This window comes from Cinclus cinclus, chromosome 8, assembly GCF_963662255.1.
Source record: "Cinclus cinclus chromosome 8, bCinCin1.1, whole genome shotgun sequence".
NCBI classification, from domain to species: Eukaryota; Metazoa; Chordata; class Aves; order Passeriformes; family Cinclidae; genus Cinclus; species Cinclus cinclus.
The window spans coordinates 26,928,240-26,950,893 of NC_085053.1; the positions used below are offsets into that span (position 1 = coordinate 26,928,240).

At 40.9% G+C, this 22,654-nt stretch overlaps 1 protein-coding gene across 4 annotated transcripts in view; it reads right to left on the bottom strand.

Moving 5' to 3' along the window:
• Positions 1–22,654, bottom strand: part of DAB1 (DAB adaptor protein 1) — a 98,476-nt gene that overhangs the window by 44,729 nt on the left and 31,093 nt on the right. For all 4 annotated transcript variants that reach the window (XM_062497563.1, XM_062497566.1, XM_062497565.1 and 1 more), the window contains exons 2-3: positions 9,136–9,275; positions 6,827–6,925 (exon numbers count right to left, since the gene is read on the bottom strand). In XM_062497563.1, the coding sequence (XP_062353547.1) occupies positions 6,827–6,925; positions 9,136–9,275 (239 nt within the window). The remainder of the gene's footprint in view (positions 1–6,826; positions 6,926–9,135; positions 9,276–22,654) is intronic.

The window sequence follows — 22,654 nt, forward strand, 5'->3', positions numbered from 1 at the left end:
CCAAGACTTCACAATATGTACAATCACACCCACATCTTGCCTCTTGGGTTCTTTATTTCCCCCAGTTACAGAACTGCCATCATACCTAAGGCTTTTAAAACCCTCATGCAGCAAACTGGGCATCTAAACAATGGAACTCCATGAGCTTGTGGCTATTAAAACTCCCTGTGGAACACTGTGAACCATCCAAACTGCCCAGGGCCCAGTTTGGAAGGCCAATCATGAATGAATTACAATAGTCAATAAGGGATGTAATTAAGGAAGTAGGTTCTTCTGACATTTACATTTTGCTAGCTGCCACATGCCCATGAAATGTGTTATTGTTTCCCTTCTCAAGCACCAGGGTCTATAAATACCTTATAAGCATCATACACAGATTTTTAAGTCCTCTTCTCTGCCATATTCTAATTAGACACATTTATTGCATGAAAAACAGTAAATGTCATGTTTTACTGGTCATATTTACAAGCAAAAAGATGGAAAGTGTCAAGGAGCAGGGCATGACTCCCAGTCAGCACAGAGGGATCTTTTGGAGGCAGAAGCTGTGGACAATGCACAAAGAAAGGCCCCAAATGGCACCATTTTCAACTCTACATGCAAAAACTGACTTTGTTGTTTTACAGTTATTGCTCTTTATTGTTATTATGTAATATTTTTTATACTTGCAGCCCTTAGAAGTCTTCAGCACGGTCCAAGACCAAACATTTCTTACAAAAGAAGTTCCTATAAGTGGATAATACTGATTTTAAAAACAAAGAATGAATGAATGAATGAATTAAAAGGTAATCCCAGAGAGTTTATATTTAAATTCCAGCCTTTGAGAGCTAAAGGCCAGATGGCCCTTGGGACAGCTCTGGGATGCATGAATGCTCCTCAGCATCATGAGGTTTAAAAAAAATTTGTAGCATGGGAGCATTTTAAAGAAAAAAATAAGGGGGCACTGCATGAATATGTGTAAAGAATTCCTTCAAAAGATGATGGACAGGGTAGGGAGGGATTTGGGAGTCATTTATTAAGAAAACTGAATAAATGAATGGAGAAAGTTGGTACTATGGATTGATTCCTCGAAAGCTGAGGAAGAGTAAAGGCAGCCATGAAGAGCCTGGAAACAAACAATTCAGCAATGGGCTGATAAAAGAGAAAAGGCAGATTCAGACCAGGAATGCAAAGGGAAGTGTGACATGATCAAAAGAATAAGCTGAGGCAGCAATGCTGGCAGTCACAATGGATTTCAAAAATAAAAGTCAAATTTATCAAGGACAAAGGAAGGGGTAACAATTGAGACATGAGATGAAGAGAGGCAGGACTGGGTTTTAACTCTCAGTGTGAGGGCAAATGCTGTATTTCAGAGCAGGTGAGAAGAATTCTGCAAGATCTGCAGTTACCCTGGGTGTGGCAATCAAAACACATCACTAGGTCAAACAGGCTGCTGAATTTACAGAGCTGAATAATAAATAGATGATGCTGATATTTTGCTCAGCTCTCTGAAAAGGAGGTCAGACAGAGACCTCTGGGAGTCAGGATTAAAAGGCCTGGTTTAGCCTCACTGAGCTTGAGCTGTTGGCTATACATGCAAGGAGAGGGCTGGAGGGACACATCCAAGATTGGAGCAGAAGACAGAGCTGGCATCACGTGGTCCAACACAATAACCAAATTTATGTTTGCAAATTAGGTAACTCTGGCAAAAATCACAGCAGGGTTAAAAAAAAAAAGAAAGAAAAAAAGAGATCAAGGACAGAGAGCATACAGGAAATCCCAGATGAAAACTGCAGGAGAGGCTCTAGGAAAACAGGTAAAATCCAGAGACAAGAGTCATGGAGACCATGGAGAGGACCTGGAATGGATTCAGCTGATCAGGTAAGATGCTCACAGATGGCTGCACCCGAGATCAGCCAGGAAGAGGCCAGCAGGAACTTTGGGAAGTTTCAAAGACATGAAGGAGACAAAACCCATGTGTGGGAGCCCCAGGCACGGAGCACCAGCATCCTCCTGGCCAATCCCACCCTCTGGCAAACACAAAACTCAGTGAACTCCTCACCCCATCTCTCCTGCTCACTGCAGAGAGAGCAGAGAGCAAAAGAAATTAATTCCTTCTTTTATTTCTATTTTTAAAGTCTCAGAGACGCTCAGTGATAGAGACTCTGACAGTTTGACATTTCATCTGCTCCAGCACATGTGCTTCAAGGAATAACTGCAGATCCATGATCGTACCTCGATTTCTGGTCAGGGATGCCAGAACCAACAGATTTCCAGCAAAGTCAAGAGGTAATCTGGTTCATTTTAAACGAGGCCTCTTTTGCCAATAGTGAGAATTTTAATCTTGCTAAAATTTTCTTTCAGCCAAGTTTAGCTGTCCTGTTAGCAATCTATCAGCATAATTAACACCATCACTCACATGAATAGGGAAGAGCAGCAAATCCAGGATTACCAGCACAAACCTGATAAAGCCTCAGAACATGCTGGAAAATGCTTTTAAAGAAACAACTTGAGAAATCTGCACTGTAAGGTCAAGAGAGCTTACAAGTTCAAGAAGATGGGCAAGATGTTGGCATCCAAAACATTGGCTGGAACATTTCAGAGTCATAATGTGATCTCAGTTAAAGAGAACAACCTGAGGACAACAGGATTATAACCACCCATCACGTGTGTTAGTTATCTGGATGTCATTAAGATTTAAAGAAGAAGCACAATCATCAGTTCTGTGGCCAGCATGAGGAGGAAAAATTAAATTTTTCGTATATAGAATTCTACAGGTAATGTCTGGTCTCCCTTACATGGAGTAACACCAATTTCAGGCAGGTAAACTCTGAAAGATAATAAAATAAAATCCTCGGCAAAGATAATGAAGGTTGGAGGAACTGATAGATAACAAGAACAGACAGTCAACATTAAATATGTGTATTTATAGGGTAGGTTTTTCCTTTCTGGGTTTCACACTGCCGGCCTGAAGAAAAGGGTTACAGATCAAATTCATGAAATATGAGCAACACACTGCAATACTCATCTGCGAGACATACGAAACCCCACCAGAGTATTCCTGGAAATGTTACAATCCCACACACTGGGCCCAAGAGCTTTATTTCAATAAAGACAGGGGTCAAAATTTCTGAAGAAGAACAGACAATGCAAATTAAACTCACCTTCAGGGTGCTATAAATTAGGAAAAAATTGGTGAGATGACTGTCATCTTGATCAACTGGGTTACAATCCATCTGTTTAGGGTGTTTCCCATGAATAAGCAAGATACTGACACTGATTTACCCTGCTTTTGGGCCAGTGGAGGAATCCAGATAAATAATTTAGCTATAGAACACCTCATAGAGAGCTATATTGTGAAAGCATAATCTGGAAATTTGCACATACACAAGCTGATACAAAATTTTACTTTAACAGAAATAATTTGTTGCTTAGGGCCATATAGTAATTTCTTGCTTTTATCTCATTTCTCTTTCACAGTTTAAGGGCTTGCCATTGAAGTCGACAGCATTTTGCAATTAGAGACAAGAAGAGTTTAAAAGCACACCTCACTGCATGGAGGTGGAAGGAAATCTTTTCCCAAGCATTTCAGATGATTTAATTATTAGTTTCAAATACATTTTTGGAAAGGAACCTGCAAGTAAACAGAGATTTATGGCCACATAAATAAACAATGAGACAATTACAGGCTCTTTACAGAGCCCAGATTAGTCACTGGTGTCTAATGAAGCATCACTGAGCTATCACGGGGAGATGGCCTGATGTGTGTGATTAACAAAACACCACTCAGGAACAGCTAGCCAACAACTATGGGCCTCCACAAAATCTGCATTTCCTTCCATATGTATATTTATAGCTTTTGTCGCTTTCTTAGCAAATCACCAATCACTACATTCCACCCTGAAAGGGAGAATATTAAATAACACAATGCAATTATTTGTGGTTTTGACGTCTGAAGATCATGCTTTTGAAAATATAAAAGAACTCCCGCAAAATAAATTAAGACTATATTGCAGCATTGAGGTCTAACGAAGATGGATTTGACAGAATAAATGGTAAACAGTTATTTTCATGTAATATGCAGCAAGGAAATCTCTTAAGTGGCATTGGGTAGTGAAAGTCTGATTTCAGCAATAATTATGGTAGGGATTTTTTACAGTAAAAGCCAAAAGAAAATGTATATCCTTCAGGTAAGGTATATATTTAGCAAACATAATCTGGAGAAAACAAATGGGATGGAAGGAAAACATCTGACAGCAGGAAAAAAAAAGTGCATTTATAAGATTAATAGGGTCAAACCCCATGTGTAATGACAATTTTTGGCATACACATAACAGGAGAACATCCTGTTAGTCATATTAAATACAATTTTTTGCTATCATGTTCTAAATACACTGACAAGTACTTGGAAAAGTGGTATGAAGGGACCTCTTTCGTTTAATCCCTGGCATGGAATGATGGAATATAAAAAGGATTGTTATTATTTCTATTGCAGTGCTGTAGACGAACCATACTGTATTGCATTTACAGTGCAAACGTGCAGCAAAATCCTTCTTGTATTTTTTCTTGGTGAGATATATTCTTTCCAAATGATATTCCATCTCCAACTCAATCTCCTTCATGGATAAATTTACTCAAAGGGCAGAATTCCTGATGGCTGGAATAATACCATTATTAAAATCAATACTTTTCGATGAATATTATGTCTGGAACATATTAAGGAGAGCTATAGAGGAAGAAAAAAAACCTGCTTATCATTTTCAGTAGTAACCCAACCAGAGCCCTTCATCTGTAACGAATTATGGAGCAATTCCCCTAAATCATCTGTATGAAGTCAGCTATGACACTGCCAATTTAAAAAAAAAATTTGCTGGTTTTGAGCTACAAATTGATTTTTTATTGTGATAAATTAAAATCCAATGGCAGCCTACAAGACATTCAACATGAAGAAGCCCACTTTCTTTTTCTGAGTATTTTTATTCTTTTCTGTCACATTGGACTGGCACTGGGGCAGACGTGACAGCAATAGACAATGGTGGAAGTTAAGAAAGGACACTCTAGAGAGGTAAAAAATCTTTCCAAAATACCCATTTGGGAATCCCAAAATCACAGAAACACAGCTAAGGGAAAAAGCATTGTGGGGGACTGGGAGGGCTGTTAAAAGGAGGAGAAAGCAAATGCAGGATTTTCCAGGCTTTTCCCTATTAAGGGCTGCTTTTTTCCCCTGCTGCATAAAAGTAAACACCTGGCTCTAAATTTTAAAAAACTCTGAAATTTGACATGGAAATCAGAAGATCAGTGTGAGTGAAATATGATCTTTTCCCATCCATTTACAGTTTCTTCCCATCTAAAAACCTGGCCTGAGCAACTATACAACCCCTAGTTTTGCCAGTTTTTGGGATTTTCCAGCAGAGATGGGAACAAGATGACAACTGCAGGCTGGCAAAGCAGAGACAGGCTGGATGAGAAAGACTAAGAATGAATGGGATAAGGGTGTGAAACTGGCACAAAGTGAGACCCAAGCTGGGAAAAAAGCCCAAGGGATGGTGGCTGTGAAGACCTAGCAGAGGATTTCATCTCTGCTCCTCTTCTCCAAACCCTTGGCGTGGGAAGCACGACTCCCCTGTTTTGACAACAACGTGTAAAAACTGAGGTTTTACCTCAGTTCCCCACATCCCTCTGTCACAAGAAGGACAACACAATAGTCCTGTCCATCACTCGGGCAGCTCAGGGGCAGACATCTGCAAGCTGGATTTAAGGGTTTCATTCTGAGCCTCAGTGTGTGAGTGACAGGTTTACTGTAAGGATGATATAGTTCTGTCAGATTTAGAGTATGGGATGTCAGAGCTATGAAATGAAGGAGACTTGTTCCCGTGTCCCCACCTCACTTTCTGCAGACAGGAGACTGTGCAGGATGCTTCAGGAGAGGCAGCTGGAATAAAGCACACCTTTGTTCCCTCCTTATTCTAGGCAAAAAATTCCAGTGTTTGAGAAACAGAGACAAGTGCAAAAGGAACAGACCTTCTCTTTCCTCTTTTTTATTTCCCCAGTAACAGGCTTTAATTTCAGGAATGCAGTTGTGGCTGGGGTGCAATTTGCACTGACAGCCCTAATTCTGACATTTCCTATTTTCTGTAACCCCAGCAATGTCCTCTTGAAACACAGCTTTTGCATGGATACTTTACACAACACATCCCAAATGAGCTTTTCATTACTAACTACTCGTATTATGTATCAGTGAGCTCAATGACATTGATTTTCTAATAATATAAATTAACTGGCAAAGATAATTTCATCTATCATCAGTAGGGTTTTATTTCTGGTGCCGTGTTAAACAGTTAATCTTCCAAAAGATTAAATCAAGAGCTTTTTAAAATTCAAGGCAGAGCTTAAACTGCTGTAAAAATCTTCTTAATTATGATTAAAATAGTTTGTGTGTTGTTGCTTTATATCTAAGTAGTGTAATGTTTTGCTTAGGTTTCTTCTTTTAGAGCAATTTAAAAAAATCAAACATGGCATTTTCTGCTGTGGCAGAAACTGTGTGAAGCATGAAAGTCTCTGCACCTTCCTCCACCAGATGCTGCTGGGGAAGTTGCTGCTTCACACAGACAACCTCAAATTTTCCAGTATCTTTTACCTCTCATTTTATAAAAAGTATAATTTTTCTACCACTGACAATACACATGATACACTCTACAAGTGATGTAAGGGATGATAACCCTTTATCAAATTTCTGAAGTGCTTCGTGTGTGTTTGCACCAGTGAGATTCCACTGCCCAGCCAGGAAATGCTTCTACAGGAACCAGGGAAAGACTCAATTCTGTCCCACCACACGATCAACTTTACTTACCCCTGTCTTTTCATCAAAGATTTTGATTCCCCCAAAGGAAACTGTTAAGAAGACTTTCTGTTTATGTTCCCCTTTTGATCGAGCCGCAGCAACAATTCCCTGTGGAAACAAAAAGCAGTTTTGGTATGTTTTGTAACTCTCCCAGGTGCCACAGATTTGCTTGTGGACAATTCACCACATTTCTAGGAAAAGGTTTTCCAGGAACAGACCCCTCCTTACTTCTCAATTCTTCCCTTTCTTCAAGGTACCACATCTCTTTATGCTACCCAGAGAGCATTTCAAATGTGCTCCCACTTCCAACCTCTGCACTAGCTAATCCTCCATGAAATATGTTTTCATGGAACCTGAAGGTCATTTCTAGCACACTTTTTGCCAGTTATAAGCTGTTCTATTTATTCCCTTTTTTAAATAGGGGAAAAAACCCAACAAGCAGCAGAGGAGAGAAAATGCCAATGAATTTAGCTCACTTCACACTTACCTAGTATAAGCAAATTGAGCTTTCTATAAAAGAAAATTATTCTTCTGAAAATCAAACTACACCAGTGCTGTGAAAAACTGGTACTGAGGGTTATTTTTCTTTTCAGGATCTCAGACCTTTACTCTGTAAGAGAACTTGCTGATACCATCTCATGCATTATTCTCCCACAGCAGAATTAAAACAGTAATTTCTGTTTCTACCTTCTCAGGAGCCTGCCCTGACCTGTAACACTGAACTGAGATCAAACACAATCAGTTGTACTCCTAAATGAAATGAATATATTTGCACTTTATCTGGTTCGAGTGTTTCAAGAACAACTAACTTAGGTTTTAAGACCTTCATTGCTGCCTTACAAGGATCTGATGTCAAAAGCCACCCCAAAACTTTATGGGTGGCCTCAGAATTCCTGTTATGGAACACACTGGGTTTCCAGAGCCATAAATAAATGCTCTGCTCACAAATATTAATTTCTAACACTCCCTTCCTTTAACAGTTTTAGCCATTTCCCAGTACTGTTTAGATTAATCTTGCCACCTGCAAACAGGTATTAGGCACCTGGGAGATGTGGAAATATTAATCCATGGAGGAGAGAGACAAAAAGGTTTGTGCAGCAGAACGGTGACAACTCTCCCCACAGTGCCAGGAACTATGAAATGATGAGAAACACCCAGCACACATTTAAATCAGGCAGGAATGTTGTGGCAGATGTGTCACACCAACAGAGCAACTTTTGGAGCAGATTAATTTCTGCCTGCCATAAAACTGTAAATTGTCTCCTAGATCTTGCTTTTAGGTTGTTGAACCACAAGCTGAGTGCCACCCCATGCTGTTTCCCTCATGAGTAACTCATTCCTCCTGGATGGACTGGAACCCTGCGGGCTGGTAGTGCACCAGACACCATTTAGTGATTTCTCCTCCTGAAAAAAACAGCAATGGAAAATCCATCAGCTCCCTAGGCTGGGGAGAGGGCTGGGAGGTAAATAAAAAGGAAAAAGCATCGGAGGGTTTGCTGCTAGACCTGGTTTGTAACCCTGCAATGCAGAGGGGAGATGGGAAGTGAACAGCCAAGTGCACTCCAGGAAAACACAACCTCTCCTTCCTTCCCAGCGACTCAAGCTCTTCCACATGCCCCAGGGTGAAGGACAGAATGATTCCTACGAGAACTCTCATGTTCCGAGATGAGAGATATAGAGAGATGTCTGTCAGCTCCAGAGTCCACCCTCAACAGCACTGGTATTTCAGACTCTGTCTACACTCCAACTTTACACCCAAATCTGTCTTTGTCACAGCTTCATTTCATCCCCAAAATTCCGGGGATTCCTCTTTATGCTCTCACACCCCATCCTCTCAGTGCACTGCCTGGTTTTGTAACAATCAGCCATGCCACTACTGGTGCAAGACATTCTCCTCCCAGTGAGGACACCAGCTCCCCCTAAATCTGGCTCCCTACACCCGTCACTCACAGGAGGTTAACAGCCAGAGGCAGCGCTGTAGTTGATTAGAAATGTCACAGAAAATGCTCTGATATCCCATTTTCCTCCACAGTCGTTTACTTCCCTTTTGCATAATAAAATTATTCAATTTGCAGCGCGTTGTTTGTAATTTGTGGACAAATTGCAGTGGTGTCAATCACAGAGTAACTACAGAACTCGGAGATAATGTATTAAAATTAAACCAGGATAAGCAGTACCAGGCAGGAGTTCATGCAAAATTGACTGATTTCAATACATAATTAACCAGACTAAGGCTCAGTGTCATGAAAGGAGAATGAGTGCAAGTTCAAGCTGAAATCTCCACCATTTGACTGTAATATTGAAAAGTTTCACTGCACCTTGAGCTTCATCATGGAGTCCTGGCATAACTTGTCCCCTCGGGCAGCAGAAACCTCATCTATCCCAATCAGCTTGGCCTTGTACCGCACACCGTCGCCTTTGAACCTCCTTATCAAAGTGGCTTCGCTGCGATCCTGACCTGCAAAGACAACATGGACATGAGGATGGTTACAGGAGTGCACAGGGAAACAAGGCAAGGAACACCACCGAGTGGCAAATCAGATCCAGCTCCAAACACTTCAGTGGAATTAGAAGGAAATGCTTGTTCCGTAAAACCTTTTGGGCCTCACTACCCCAAAGGAATTCCCAGTGGAACTGGTGCTGTACAAAATCTCCAGCACACAAATGAGGTTCACAGAAGTAAGAGATAAACCTCAATCACATCTCGTGAAGCTGAAAACTTGTGTTCTGTACGAGTTGTTTTAATCCCAATACACAGGAGAATTCTACGTTTTGCAGACAAAACTCGCAACACAAGCACGCTACTATTTCCTTACAAAATCACTCATCTAAGCAATATTTACACTATTAACATTTGAAAGATGGAAAACCAAACACCAAATTGTATTGGTTGTCTATATAATACTGATGCTTTAAAACTCTGGGTTCTATTCTTTTTGCACATGAACATATACAGAAACAACATAACTGGCAAAGGAGGCTCACCCTCAGAAGTTTAAAAAAGGCAAAAAGAACCTTTCTTAATAAAAGTGCTTGGGGTTTAGTCCTCTCTTTTTTCTGCTATTTTATTTTCATTACAATAGTAGTAGTAGTAGTAGTAGTAGTAGCAGTAGTAGTAGTAGTAATAGTAATAGTAGTAGTTAAACTATTAAATCATTTTTTCTCACAAGTTCTCTCACTTTTACCCTTCCAATTCTCTTCCCCTCATCTGCTAGGAGGTGAGTGAGTGCCTGCATGGTGCTTTGTTGTCAGCTGAGGTTAAACCATGACACCAGTGTACCTAAATAACCTGAACCACATGATTATGACACCACAACAACCCACAAAAAAGACATCTTTGCCAGGAAAACTTTCCCCCCCTTCCCTGAATATCTGCAGAACTGTTTTTACTGTGTCTCAGCTGGAAGAAATATGTTAGTTAGGGAATCAGTCTTCCTAAAATTGATTAAACATATATTTTGCAGCTGCCTGTGGAATTTCTTGCTAGGATCTCAAAAAACCTAGCAGTGAGCTGTAAATAACTGCAACCAAACAAACAACAGCCAAAGCACAAAGAAGCAGGCAAAATGGTGAGATATTACACAATTTTCAGTTTCTTGGACCCAACAGATTTCTCAAAAAAAACCTTCCCTAAACATGGATAGACACTGCTAAAATTTACACTATTGTAACCTAAGGGCTCTGGTCACAGATTCTTCCAGCTGATGTAAGCCAATGAACCAAAAACCACAGATAGAAATCATAATCTAGTCTTACTCTACATTTGAGAATTTTGGGCCAAATCTTCTCCAGAGCTCATTCCTACTGAAAAGGTCAGACTTAAATACTAAAAAAAACCAGTATCATTAATATAATAAATTTTACTAGTATATTAAGATTGATATAATCTGATACTGCTGTTTACTAATAAAAAGAAGTACAGAAGCTTTGGGGAAAAAATGCTATTTTGTTTTGCATTTCTATTAAAAGCACCTTCATTACCAGTGAGCTTTGCTGATTTACACATCAATCAAGCTGATCAACAAGTTAGGTTCTAAACTATGGAATTAAGTCTTTACAATACCATTATGAGAATATATGACCACTTCCAAATGAAGATATTCACTTGGTTCCCTTCCTCTCAGAGTAAAGCACTGTGAACTAATGATGGATTAAATGTATAATAAGAAAACAGAGCTATTTTAAGCACTTTGAGACCTTCAGGTATGTTTGAGCTCACAAATACTATTTCCTTCAATGAAAAACATCAGTTCAGAGCAATGTTTTAATGCCTCATTTGTAGCCCTTTAAAAATAAGGCATCTCCTAAGCTAGCTGTGATAGTTCAGCAGCCAGTTAAGTGTTTCCCTTGATTTCCCCCGAACACCTCAAAAGAACTGAGAAGGGCTGAAACTTCATGCTCTTACACTGTCTTGAATTTTAAAAAAAGAAAAAAAAAAGGCAAATGAGACACAAGCAATGAATTAGAAACTCTCAGCAGTGCTAATATCATTCCCCAGGGAAACGTCAAGGCAGATGTTGGCACCATCAGCTAGAAACAATGAAAAACCATTTCCCACTTTCAGCATCCAGAGGGGGGCAGGAGGGAAAACATCTGGAGACACAACAAAGTACAACAATAACAGTGGACTTTTCCATATGCCTTTTATACTTGCGAAGACATCCTGTTGATTTGCAATAAATACGATCCAATTCCAGCAGCTTCCTCACCCGAAATTTCCAACTTTACACTTTGGTTAGAGCCAAAGGCAGCTGTGAGCTGCCAGCAGGAACATGTTAAGTGTTCAAGAGCCTTTTCTGGGTCCAAGTCGTGACTGTGACCCTGCATTCATCTGTTATTTTAACATTTATACCTCTTTCAACCTCTGCTGTGTTTTACTGCACGTAACGAAATCGCTGCCATTAACAGCCCACTCAAACACAACTTATGGCCCTGTCTGCTTCGGCACAAGTCCCATGTCAATTATGACCCAGATTAAGCAGGATGAAGTGCTTTTGGGATAAATGACTGGGAAAAATCATCAGCCTGAAAATGATGTGGATATATGAAACCATGGTGTAAGCGGCAAATTGCTGGAGACTACAAATTCATCCGTGAAAGCCCAGAGCATATGTCCCGTGCAGAGCGCACCGAGGGCACACGCACACTGCCCTACATTGTGGATCAGTCATCTGCAAGCCACCAGTCCTCAGCACACACCCACATCTCCTCTGATCTGTACTCACCCATATTCCCAAATTTTGATGCTGAGAACTCTCTACCTGCTTGGGAAATTACCACGTGCCAGTGCAGCTGATTTTACAACACCCATCAGGTGTGTGGGATATATGGGAGGGTGATATTTCATTTGAACCCTGAACACTGTGGAAAGTAGATAGTCCAGACTGTCCTAAACATCTCATCAGTGAAACAAAAAGGGGTGGGGTTTTTAATAACAGCTCTTGAACAAGGTTCTTTCTGAATTTGAAACTGCATAAATAAGAGATGCCTGAATTATGAGGCTGTAATTCTTCCTAGGCTTCAGAGGAGAGTGAGTGATAACATGAAACCACTACACCAGAGAGCTGTGCCTGTGCCAGGAACACGCCCAGGGAAGTGAATCTTGCCTTCCACCTAACAAGCAGAGTCAAGCTTTGCTCCTTTGCAGCTTCTGGTTTACCAGTGGAGCTCTGCCATCAAGCCTGGCCCTCCAGCCATCCCTGCCATCACACTGGATGGGTCCGAGCCTCTGGGAAGGAAAATTATTCTGGATACAGAGATGCACTTACTGCCAGAGCTGAGTTTTATTTCAATACTGTGAGGTCACATCTTGAGGTTAGGTAACATCTCAGTGGTTCAAAGAGGGACACTCACCTGTGAAGGTTTTATGGAACACTGAGGCTTGAGATCGGAAATCATTATCAGGCAATAATCTGCAGCAAAATTAGAAGCCCATCTTTAACGACAACCACTCCTCTCTCCACAACACGTTTCCTGATATCTTGTTTTAGCAATTCTGGACTAGAGAACAGCACAGATGCCAAACCACTCTGGGTAAGCAGCTGGTGTCCATTTCAGCTGTTCATCTGCCCCCTGCACAGGGAGGAATGTGCCTAGAGTTCTTCAGAGGACCAGTACCTTTACACCATTCTAAAATGATCCTAAATTAAATGTCTGTATCAAAACTATTCGAGATCAATGGGTACTTTCCAATGGTTTGCTCTAAAATGCTTTCAGAGTCTTTTTTTCATAAGCAGAAGTAATTTCATAGGAAATAACCCAGGCATTTGCTCCCAACTCAACACAAGCAGTTTACAGTCCAAAACAAGATTATCAAAATTAAAATCAATTTGATTCTCATGCCATAAACTGAGAAAAAATGCAGAAGCTAAAAAACCCACTAAGAAATCATACGAATTCAGCTTAAAAAAGGTGATCACTTTTAATCAGAAAATGTGCTGATCTTGATCCAGAGAAAGTTTTGTTTGCAGCGTATAGATTTATAATCCTCAGGGGCCCTTAAAATGTAAATGCAAGAGTTACTATTTTACTTTTATCTACTTTTGTCGATGTCACCACACACCCTAGAGCCACTTGTGTTCCAGCTGGACCCCCTGCTTCTTCGTGAGAAGGAAAACACGACCTTTGCCGCAGAGCTGTGATATTGCACTTGGACTTTCACAGTCTTTTAAGAGCACAATAAATCCCCAGAGCTGGGTGATGCAATGTGCTCCCCAGCTCCCATCGGACGTGGAGAGAAGCTGAGCAGCATGATCAGCATTAAGGTACTTTATCCACCTCACTAAGGCTACTGTAGAAGTCGTAAACAAGGTTTGTAATGTAGTCAATCATTTTTATTCTAGGCACTATACCTTGATTAAATCAAGATTCCCCCAAGCAAGCTGAAGACAGCCCCAAACCCCAAGTGTTCAACCCAGGTGCCTCAAGTCCAGTCAGTCCCAAGGGGTGCCTGGCAAGCAGCCCAAGAGGCAGAGGAGCTATTGTGGAACATCCAGGATGGAGCAGCCCCAGCAGAATTCCAGAGGTGTTCCCAGGGCTGTACCCAGCTGCAGGCACTGGGGCTCCATGGGAAGCTGCACCCAAGGCAGCACCACCCCTGCCTTTGCCACCAAGAGGGAGAGATGTGTTTGTGCCAGGTTATCTGGCTCTGACACTGCTCTGAATTCTGCAGCTCACCCCCCAGGTTTGCTTCCCAGGCACTGTGTATTTTAGCGAGTGTTCCCTTGTTTATCCTCACTCCTGGTACAAGCCAAGGATAACACTTGATTTCAGCTCTCAGCCCCACAGAACACCAAGCTAACACTGTATTAATATGCTAAAGTTTAGAGCAAACGTTGCTCATCCTCCCCGGGGATCTGTAAGTGAGTGCATTTCATAAATAGGGAAATAAAATAAAGCAAAGCCCCGCTGCAGTGAGAGCACTGCTGCTCTTTCTGTCCTGCTCACAACACACTCAGCTAATCTTGTAGCACCCGCTAATCTAAACCAGTAACTCTGGAAATGGCTATATCCTTTATTTAAATGTGTGAAGCCCTCAGGGCATAATCTGAATTTCTTGATTTTACGACTGTAAAATATATAATGATATTATCACCAAAGTCAATAACATGCTCCTGGCAATCAATTCGCTGAAGAACGACGCAGCACTGTCTTTTTTTTTTCTTTTTCTTTTCTAACTAATAAACTGTCAAAGTTGTATCCATTCAAATTATGCACACATTCAAATTATAAACCTGAAATAACACCTCCTTCTGTATCACAGGGCTGAAAAACAATCCCATACACACTTATAAACAGCCTACATCTTCCTGGGGCAATTAGCATTTTTATGGGTTTTTATGGCATCAACACAGTGGAAAATACAGAACACTGTGGTGCAGAATGACCTCTAAGATGCCACACAGACTGAAGACTCCTAAATTAATTGCTAAGTGAAAGGTATTTCCCATTAGCTGTGCATATATATGCACATAAACAACCAAGTATATATATGCATAATCTTATCTATTTGCACATATATACACACATGATGCACAGGTTCATTTGGTGTCAATTATCCCAAGGAAACTCACAGCAATTTTAATCAACTACAGATTTTCCCAAGCAAAAAACCCCCAAGTACATAAGCAGGTGTGAAAGAGAAAACACTCACATGCAATTAAATGTACATTTCAGTACAGCAGGAACTAAAAGGAATCATGAAGATAATTCTGATTACTCCCCTTGACAGCACATTTTCCTCAGTGCCTTCACAGAACCTCAAGACCAACACAGAGGACTCAAAATGGTCCATCACACAAAGTGATGGATTGTGATACCACAAACCCAGCAATTTTTTCTTCATAACCGTAAAAAGTTCAGCACAGAATGCTTATTTGGGGTTATAAAACTGAGAACCCCTCACAAGTTCTCAGATTCTCCTGGCATCTGTTAATCTGATTTATTTTTTTTTAAATCTTCTCCTAGAACTAGGAAACTTAAGAGTTGCTGGGTCATTTGTCACTGTCTTTAGGAGCACAACTGCCCAACCCTCTTGTGGGCATCCACAGATCTGCCACAGAAAAGAAAGTATTTTTCCTCTTTCAACATAACATTTTAGAAAATAAACCACATTATACTTAGCAGTCTGTGTGCTCAAAATTTAACTTCTGGTGTCAGTACTGGCATTCTCTTCCTCTTCCAATATTTTTCAAATTAGTTTCTTGCAATTAGTCATTTTAAACTTTTTTTTTTTTAAAGGACAGATACTTGAGGGTTTAATTTCAAGATCAATACTTCATCTCAAGTGACCAGAGCACAGTCATAGCACAGTTTGCTCACAACATCAAGCACTGTTGACTTTTAAATGAAGACATAGTATGGATTTCATACTTTATTTCAGTGATAAAGACTAATCCCTAGCAGCTGAAAAAACCTACTGATGAGGTGAAATACAACCTGTTTATGGGGACACCACCCTAAAAAGCATGCTAAAATTTTATGAGGAATAAGCACCTCTTTCTATGTAAGTGCCTGTACAAAAGCTTGGTTACAGCATATGAACACAACTTGAGTGCAAACTTCTCCTTTCATCAACTGATAGGAAATCTCCTGAAAAAGTCTGCAAGGTGTTGTTCTGGGGTGCTTTTAATGCCCCATTTTGACAACAACATAATTTGCCCTGAACAAAAAGATTGAGAATACTTCCACAGAAAATGATAAGCCAAGTAAAGAGGGGACACAGAAACTACTCCAAAGGCTCAATGAACTTCTATTATGGTTTAATTTAAAAACATTACCTCCAATTTTAAAGCACAGATAAAGGCTCTCCAGGAAAACTCAATCATCATTCAGACTATCATCTCAGCAGTACTCCTCGGTTGTTCAGTGCTGCTGTTCACAAAACCTCAAACTGAGAGATTTTATGGCTTCTGGCATTATTAGCCTGAGAATTACTGTACTTGAAGGCACCTACACAGCCCCATTCCTAGAACCAAGTCTCCTCCTTAAGGAAGTAAGTTGTTCCCATATTGTTTGCTGTCCTCGATCAGCTTTATAAGCAGAGATGTTGTTCATCAGCTGACAGCAACTGCACTTGCCAAGTTTTTATCTTAACACTTAATACAGGATGAACACAATGCACATTTGGCCATCTCCGAAGCAAAATGGTTGCATGGTCTGGATTAAATTATTTCTTTATACTACAGTGAAGTCCATGTGAGCATGTCAAGGGGAGGGTTCTGCTATTTACAGAGGAGCCTCAGTATAAAATAATGTTTGATTAAAACTTGGGACAAATCTCAGTGATGGAGAGCCTGGGCTGAGCACCAGGGAGAAGGCAGTGATTGAGCACCCAGGCTCCACGGGCAGATGACAAAGCACTCATTTTCCTTTTAGCCAGAAGGCTCACTGATCAATTTTATTTTCTTAGATGGTTTTTGAGATGACAGAATATGGGCACATCTTCAGACACAGAAATGACCAAAAGCTGAATGTAATTAAACTTCCTTTCAGCTCCTGTACCATGCAAGTCTTCATAAATCTTTGAAAGTCATTTTGTAAAGGAGCCTTTTGCAGGCTGTGTGCAGAAGCTGCTGAAATTCCAAATTCTACATTGATTTAAAGTGAAATGAGACCCTGCAATAAAACTTCATTTTGGGCTACTAACCTTGTTCAGCAAGCCCCAGGGGATGACCAGAAGTGAAACCAGGGAAGCTTGGCAGTCCATTTTCTGCTGTTACAGAATTAAAATTATGTTTTCTGGACAACCAGAGGAGAAGGGCAAAGACAGGTATTTGTTGTCTCTCCTCTTAGGAGACAGAAGATAGTTTAGTAATCTTTGTCCACCTAATGTTTCAAAGCTTGGGTAAATGTTTAAATCAAACAGACATCAAAATGTCAAGTACATAAAGCCCTTGGGAAAACAGGGTCATCAGCTGTATCATTCCTTGTCTGTTTGCCTGGGTGTCAGTATGAAATCAGCTGTTTCTGAGCTAAAACCTGCTAAGAAAAGGTATTACAGTGAACCTTAATTTGCATTAATATGTGCACTGCATTTGGATGGGGCATCGTAAAAGCTCAAGCACTCTGAACCCCAAAGGACTTGTTACAGCTGTACTCACATGCCCGAGCAAAACAGTCCCAATGGGGCACTCAGCTGATACCATCTGCTGCCAAAAATCTCTGTAAATGACTTCCAAAGCAGCAAGGACAGCCCAGTCCAAAGGGGCTGCTAAATAATGTCATTTCCCAACCAAATCAGAACTTACTGGGGCAGAGGAAAATCAGAGAGAATTTCCTTTCCTTCTAAGCTCCACGATAGCACTGAGAAGCACCTTAAAGCAGATGAAAAATCAGCCAACACAAGGAATACCGGTCAAATACAGGTAAGCATCTAATTAATTATTTTGGTACGTGAACATGTAACAAGATCCACAGAGTTTCTGGATCCTCCTGATTCCTCTTTAATCCTACAAGAAATGTAAGAGCTCAGAACTCTTGGAAAAAGAAAAATCAAGCTGCTTTTATGTATCTCACTATATCTGACTTAACAGTTTTAATTAGACTTTCACTAATCCAGGACACAGACATGCATGGGTTTACATGTGGCACCCCAAAGTCATGTCAAAGACACACAAATTCACAATTTACACTTCAAAGCCGACAAAATATTTTCTGTTGATGAGCCTACCAAAGAGTTTAAGTTTCGTTATGTATAAATAAAGAGAAAGGGTGGAGAATCAGTTAACTTCATACAAGTACCAGATTCCTGTGCGGCCCTAAGATAAATGTTAATTCCCCAGGACTATAAAAGCAGCAAGTTAAGAAAAGGTTATGCTCTGCTGATTAACATTCCCAAATTTCTCACACATTCAATAAGAGAAAGAAATCTTTCCACTCAAGATAACTAATTACAGCCACTAAAGTCCCCAAAGACAAGAGCAATCGCCTGTAACAGCTGAAGCAGGAGGACAAAGCCATTCACTGATTTACACTTCACCCTCTCATGTCACCACTGTGGTCGCCCCTGCACCAGTGCTGTGTGCAGGCACAGAAATGGGGCTTTGCACCACACTGGATGGTGCCAGAGCCACCTCTCCCCTCCCAGCCATCCCCCCTGTCAATGCAGAACTTCATTCTACTGAAGGCTATGTCAGCGCTCTGCAGAACGTGCATCGCACCAGGCTGGGAACAGCTGCAAACTGCACAGTCTGGGGGCTGCTCCTGTGCTCCTTCACTGATTTCCTTCCCCAGTCTCACCTAAATCACACAACTTGGTCTTCTGGCAGAGGTGGTGAAGGTCATTCTTGAAGCATTAAAGCTCCCCAGCCCCACCTCCCACATCACTTAAACCCAAAGCCACTTCAGACCCCAGCGAGCAAAAACTCCAGCAGAAAATGTCAGTGCAACTGCAGAACAATCCTCATCTTTCTTCCTATGGAATTAGTGGCCCTGACAATTACACCTGGGCTATTAGTAGTTCTGATAATATTGGTATAAAACACACCTCTGGAATGTGCAGAGCTCTAAGTTTCTGCCTTAAGAAGCTGGCTCCAAGGGCACGGCATTAAAGGCAGCACCTGGCCTCAGAGGCGAACTATACACCCACCTTACAACACCTGTTCTCATGCAGAAGAAGAATGTAAGTGTCATGCTAGGAAAAAAAAACCCACAGTAAATAGGTGTTTAGAAATTATCCTAAGATGACATTAACTCAATAAGAAAAGCAGCTGCTATTTATTTTCTACAGTCAAATGGAAATACCAGTATTTACCACATGGAAGTAAAAAAAAAAAAAAAAAAGAAAAAACAAACAAAAAACCCCCACTCTTTCCCTGCTGAAATTGTTCACATTTTGTTATCCAATGTTTCAGGAAGAAAATTATTTTCATTTTGGCTTCCCACTGCCTCTGCCACATCAGAGAATGCCTCTCCCTGCTGGAAAAACAATAGGAGGCAAAGAGGAAAGCAGCTTTTTTCCTGAGACTTTGGGCTAAAAAACGCCATCAATTTCAAAATTACAACAGTGGCAAAGTGCTTCTTTCAATCTGGTCCTTTCATTTTTGCCTCCTGCTGCCGTTCCTATTGTCAAAGTGGCAGCAGGAGGCAGGAATGAAAAGACTACTGCTGGCAGTCACCCTTGGGCAAACTGCTGACAAGAAGGAAAACACCCCTGTGCCAGAGAGAATTCCAGAGGTAAGAATGGGGTTTGCCCATCTCTGGTGTGTGCAAAGCCACGGAGGATCAGCACATCAGGAGAACTCCTCTGCTCCTGGGACTGATCGGGTGTTTGGGCAGGAGCTCAGGAAACTGAGAATGAATTGTCGGGAAAGTAATGAAATACAACAAAAACAAACCAGCAAACCTCCACCAGCTAACTCTGCATCAAGAAAGAGGAAAGGAAACTTTCCCCAGCCAGGAAGGCCTGGATACTTTTTCAGCTACTGAGCAGATGGTTTGAGTGGTAAGGGCACAAGGACCCTAGCTGGAATCCAAAAAGACTACTGGTATGTGAGAAGAAACAGGACAAAATACTGATGTCAAGGGCCTAAATTTCCACGAATTTTAACACATTTGCTGAGTTACCTGCAGAGCAGCCCAGTGTTTCAGAGCTGCTCACCTGAACAGCAACCAGAAAGAAATCACTAACAACCTTCTGCAAACACTGCAAGCCAGAGAGAAGCTCCTAAAGCAGTGACTGTGACTAACCCAAGCAATCGCCTCTGTCTCCTACCCTTTGGTGAAGCTTCCAAAGAATCCAAATTTAGCTGCAAATCAGTGTCCTGCAGACACGAGTCTCTTTTAAAAGGATGCCTTCATTCCCTGAAAGGAGGAGCTCCATCCCCAGCTGAGCAGCACCTGAAGGTGTCTGTGCTTGCAGCCCACAGTGCTGTGTCTGGCAGCTGGGCACTGCAAGGATGACTGAACTTCATCCTTTTTGGAAGAAATATGGGTGCTAAAGGGACAGTTTAACCTAATTTTAGGAAGTTTTAAGCAGCTGGAGCAAATCCAGACAGAGGGTAGGAGGTGTGTTTCAGCCTGGCCCTGCTTCAGGCTTGGAAGAGAACAGATCTGCCAATATTATACACATGGCTTTACTACCTTTGTGCTAACAAGGGCTCATTACAAGAGAGCAAAACATGCCCCTAAAGACCTTGTGAAAAAAGTCTGAACAAACCCGACAAATCTGCAGAGATTCTCTGAAAACACAGAAAACAACTGGGAAGAGAATAAAGGGGCTACTAAAATGGAATATGTTCTTATTTTTCATTGCATGGATTAAATAAAAGGAGGGTTATCTTTCCTGAAACTAAGCCATGAAAAAGGTACTTTTCCCCCACTAAAAATAAAAAGCATGACACTTTACAAATAAAATCACTATTATTACTTGTGCTAGAACTGCAAAACAAAAAGTTATGAAGCTTGAAAACTCTATTCTGTGCAATAAGCACTTAACATGTTTCATCACCTGTGTTTGTTAAATAATAAAAGAAGATTGTTTTTTTAAGAATCCTTATAAACCTAAACTGAGAAGACTCTTTTCCCAAGGTCAGAGTTCTCTGTTGACTTAACCTGCAGAAAATCCTTGTCATATTAACTGAAAGGACACGCAGATAAAATCAGTCTGCTGAAACCAACACTGGCATAAGTAGCAGCTGCAGGGGGAAAAGTAGATTCTATTTACACCATCAAAATATTCCCAGATTTTAAAAACATTATTATTTCTCTTGCAGTTGTGCTTATCTTCTGAAAAGACCTGTCTACTTGGTGTAATACTCTCATTATTTGGCTGCTGATACCATCAAGCTTTGCTGGCTATTTCCACCTCTAACAGATTTTTTGAGACCACGTTGAAAACACTGATTAAATGATGCGGGAATCCTTCTCTGAACTGCACCCCAATGCCTCCTCAATAACTTCCCTATAACTTATTCATTTACAAATAAAATTGACTGTGTCTAATCTCCATGCAAAAAACCCAACAATCTAATAATTTAATGTCTGTATGCAGCTTAGAATATTATAAGATCGGGCATTGCTATGCCAGGTTAGTCTGCTATTAGCTGGGGGATTCTCAAGCATCTGTCATGCAAAGTAGGTCAATTTCTAGCCATATAATTCTGATTATGTCAAAATATTTATTCATGAGTTTTCTAATTCAACGTACTTCTAATAAGTCATATTTATGTGAAGAAAAAAAACTCCACATCTAAATTATGGTTGTTAACAACTGGGTTATCGCAGCTTCAAACATTCTGCTAATCCACAGACGTGGAGAATGCTTTTTCCTTGCAATGTACTATGTAGTAACAGAACTGTTTTCATTTCCTAGTTGCTGTTATTTTTAGTCTGGTTTCTAAAGGGAAGGAGAGGAACACAGCCGGACACTCCCTGGCTGTAAATGTGGGAATGTGCAGAGCAATGGAAACCCCCATCCTCCCTTCTTGTGCCTGCTCTTCCCTGGATTAACAAGTGAACCTTCAGGCCAATTTCAGTCAAGTCTCATCTGTGTTACAAATTTTTCACTCTACCAGGCAGAGGAAAACAGCTGGTTCAATAGAAGAGAACAATCCCATGGATGGATGTGCTGAGGAGAGGCCACACTTAAGCTTAGAGCTTCCCTTAGACCTTGGATCAACATGAAAACCAAAGAAGCCAGGCTTCCCTGATCCCTCAGTGCACAAGAGTCTTCCCGTCACAACTAAGAGATCACCAGGAGGAAAGGGGGATGGATTTACAATGGATGTCATTATCCACATGCTTCACACAATCTAACCCCTCTCAGGGAGAGATCAGGAACCACACTGAGCTGCAGGCAACACTCCTGCAGTACCAGGGAGAAGGAAAAATTCACTGATTCATGGAATCAACCCATCTGCCATCTTCCACTGTCCCAGGGTGCTCCAAGCCCTGTCCAACCTGGCCTTGAATATTTCTAGGGATAGGGCAGCCACAGCTTCTCTGGGAATTATCTCATTACCCAGCCAAGGCCACCTCTGACCAGTTGGTCACCTAAATTCAAGAGCAAATAACAACTCCAAGGTTTTCAGTGCTGTTGCAAGTGAAGAAATGTTCTCCAAGATCTCAAATTTCCTTCACTGCACTGACCTTGATGCAACATTCAGATTACCTGTAGATTTCTCTTGCTTTTACCAGTCCTTGCTTTTATCACCACCCACGTGCCAGATTCTGTATTTTAACCACCATATCCCTATTAAATATCCTAAAAACATAAGGCTTGGAAGAAGTAAAATCTTTTCTCTTTCCTCCCCAACTAAATGCTGCCTAAGCCTACACTTCATCTTTTAATATACTGCCAGGAGGTACAACCAAAATTGTATAGTACCATCACTCCTG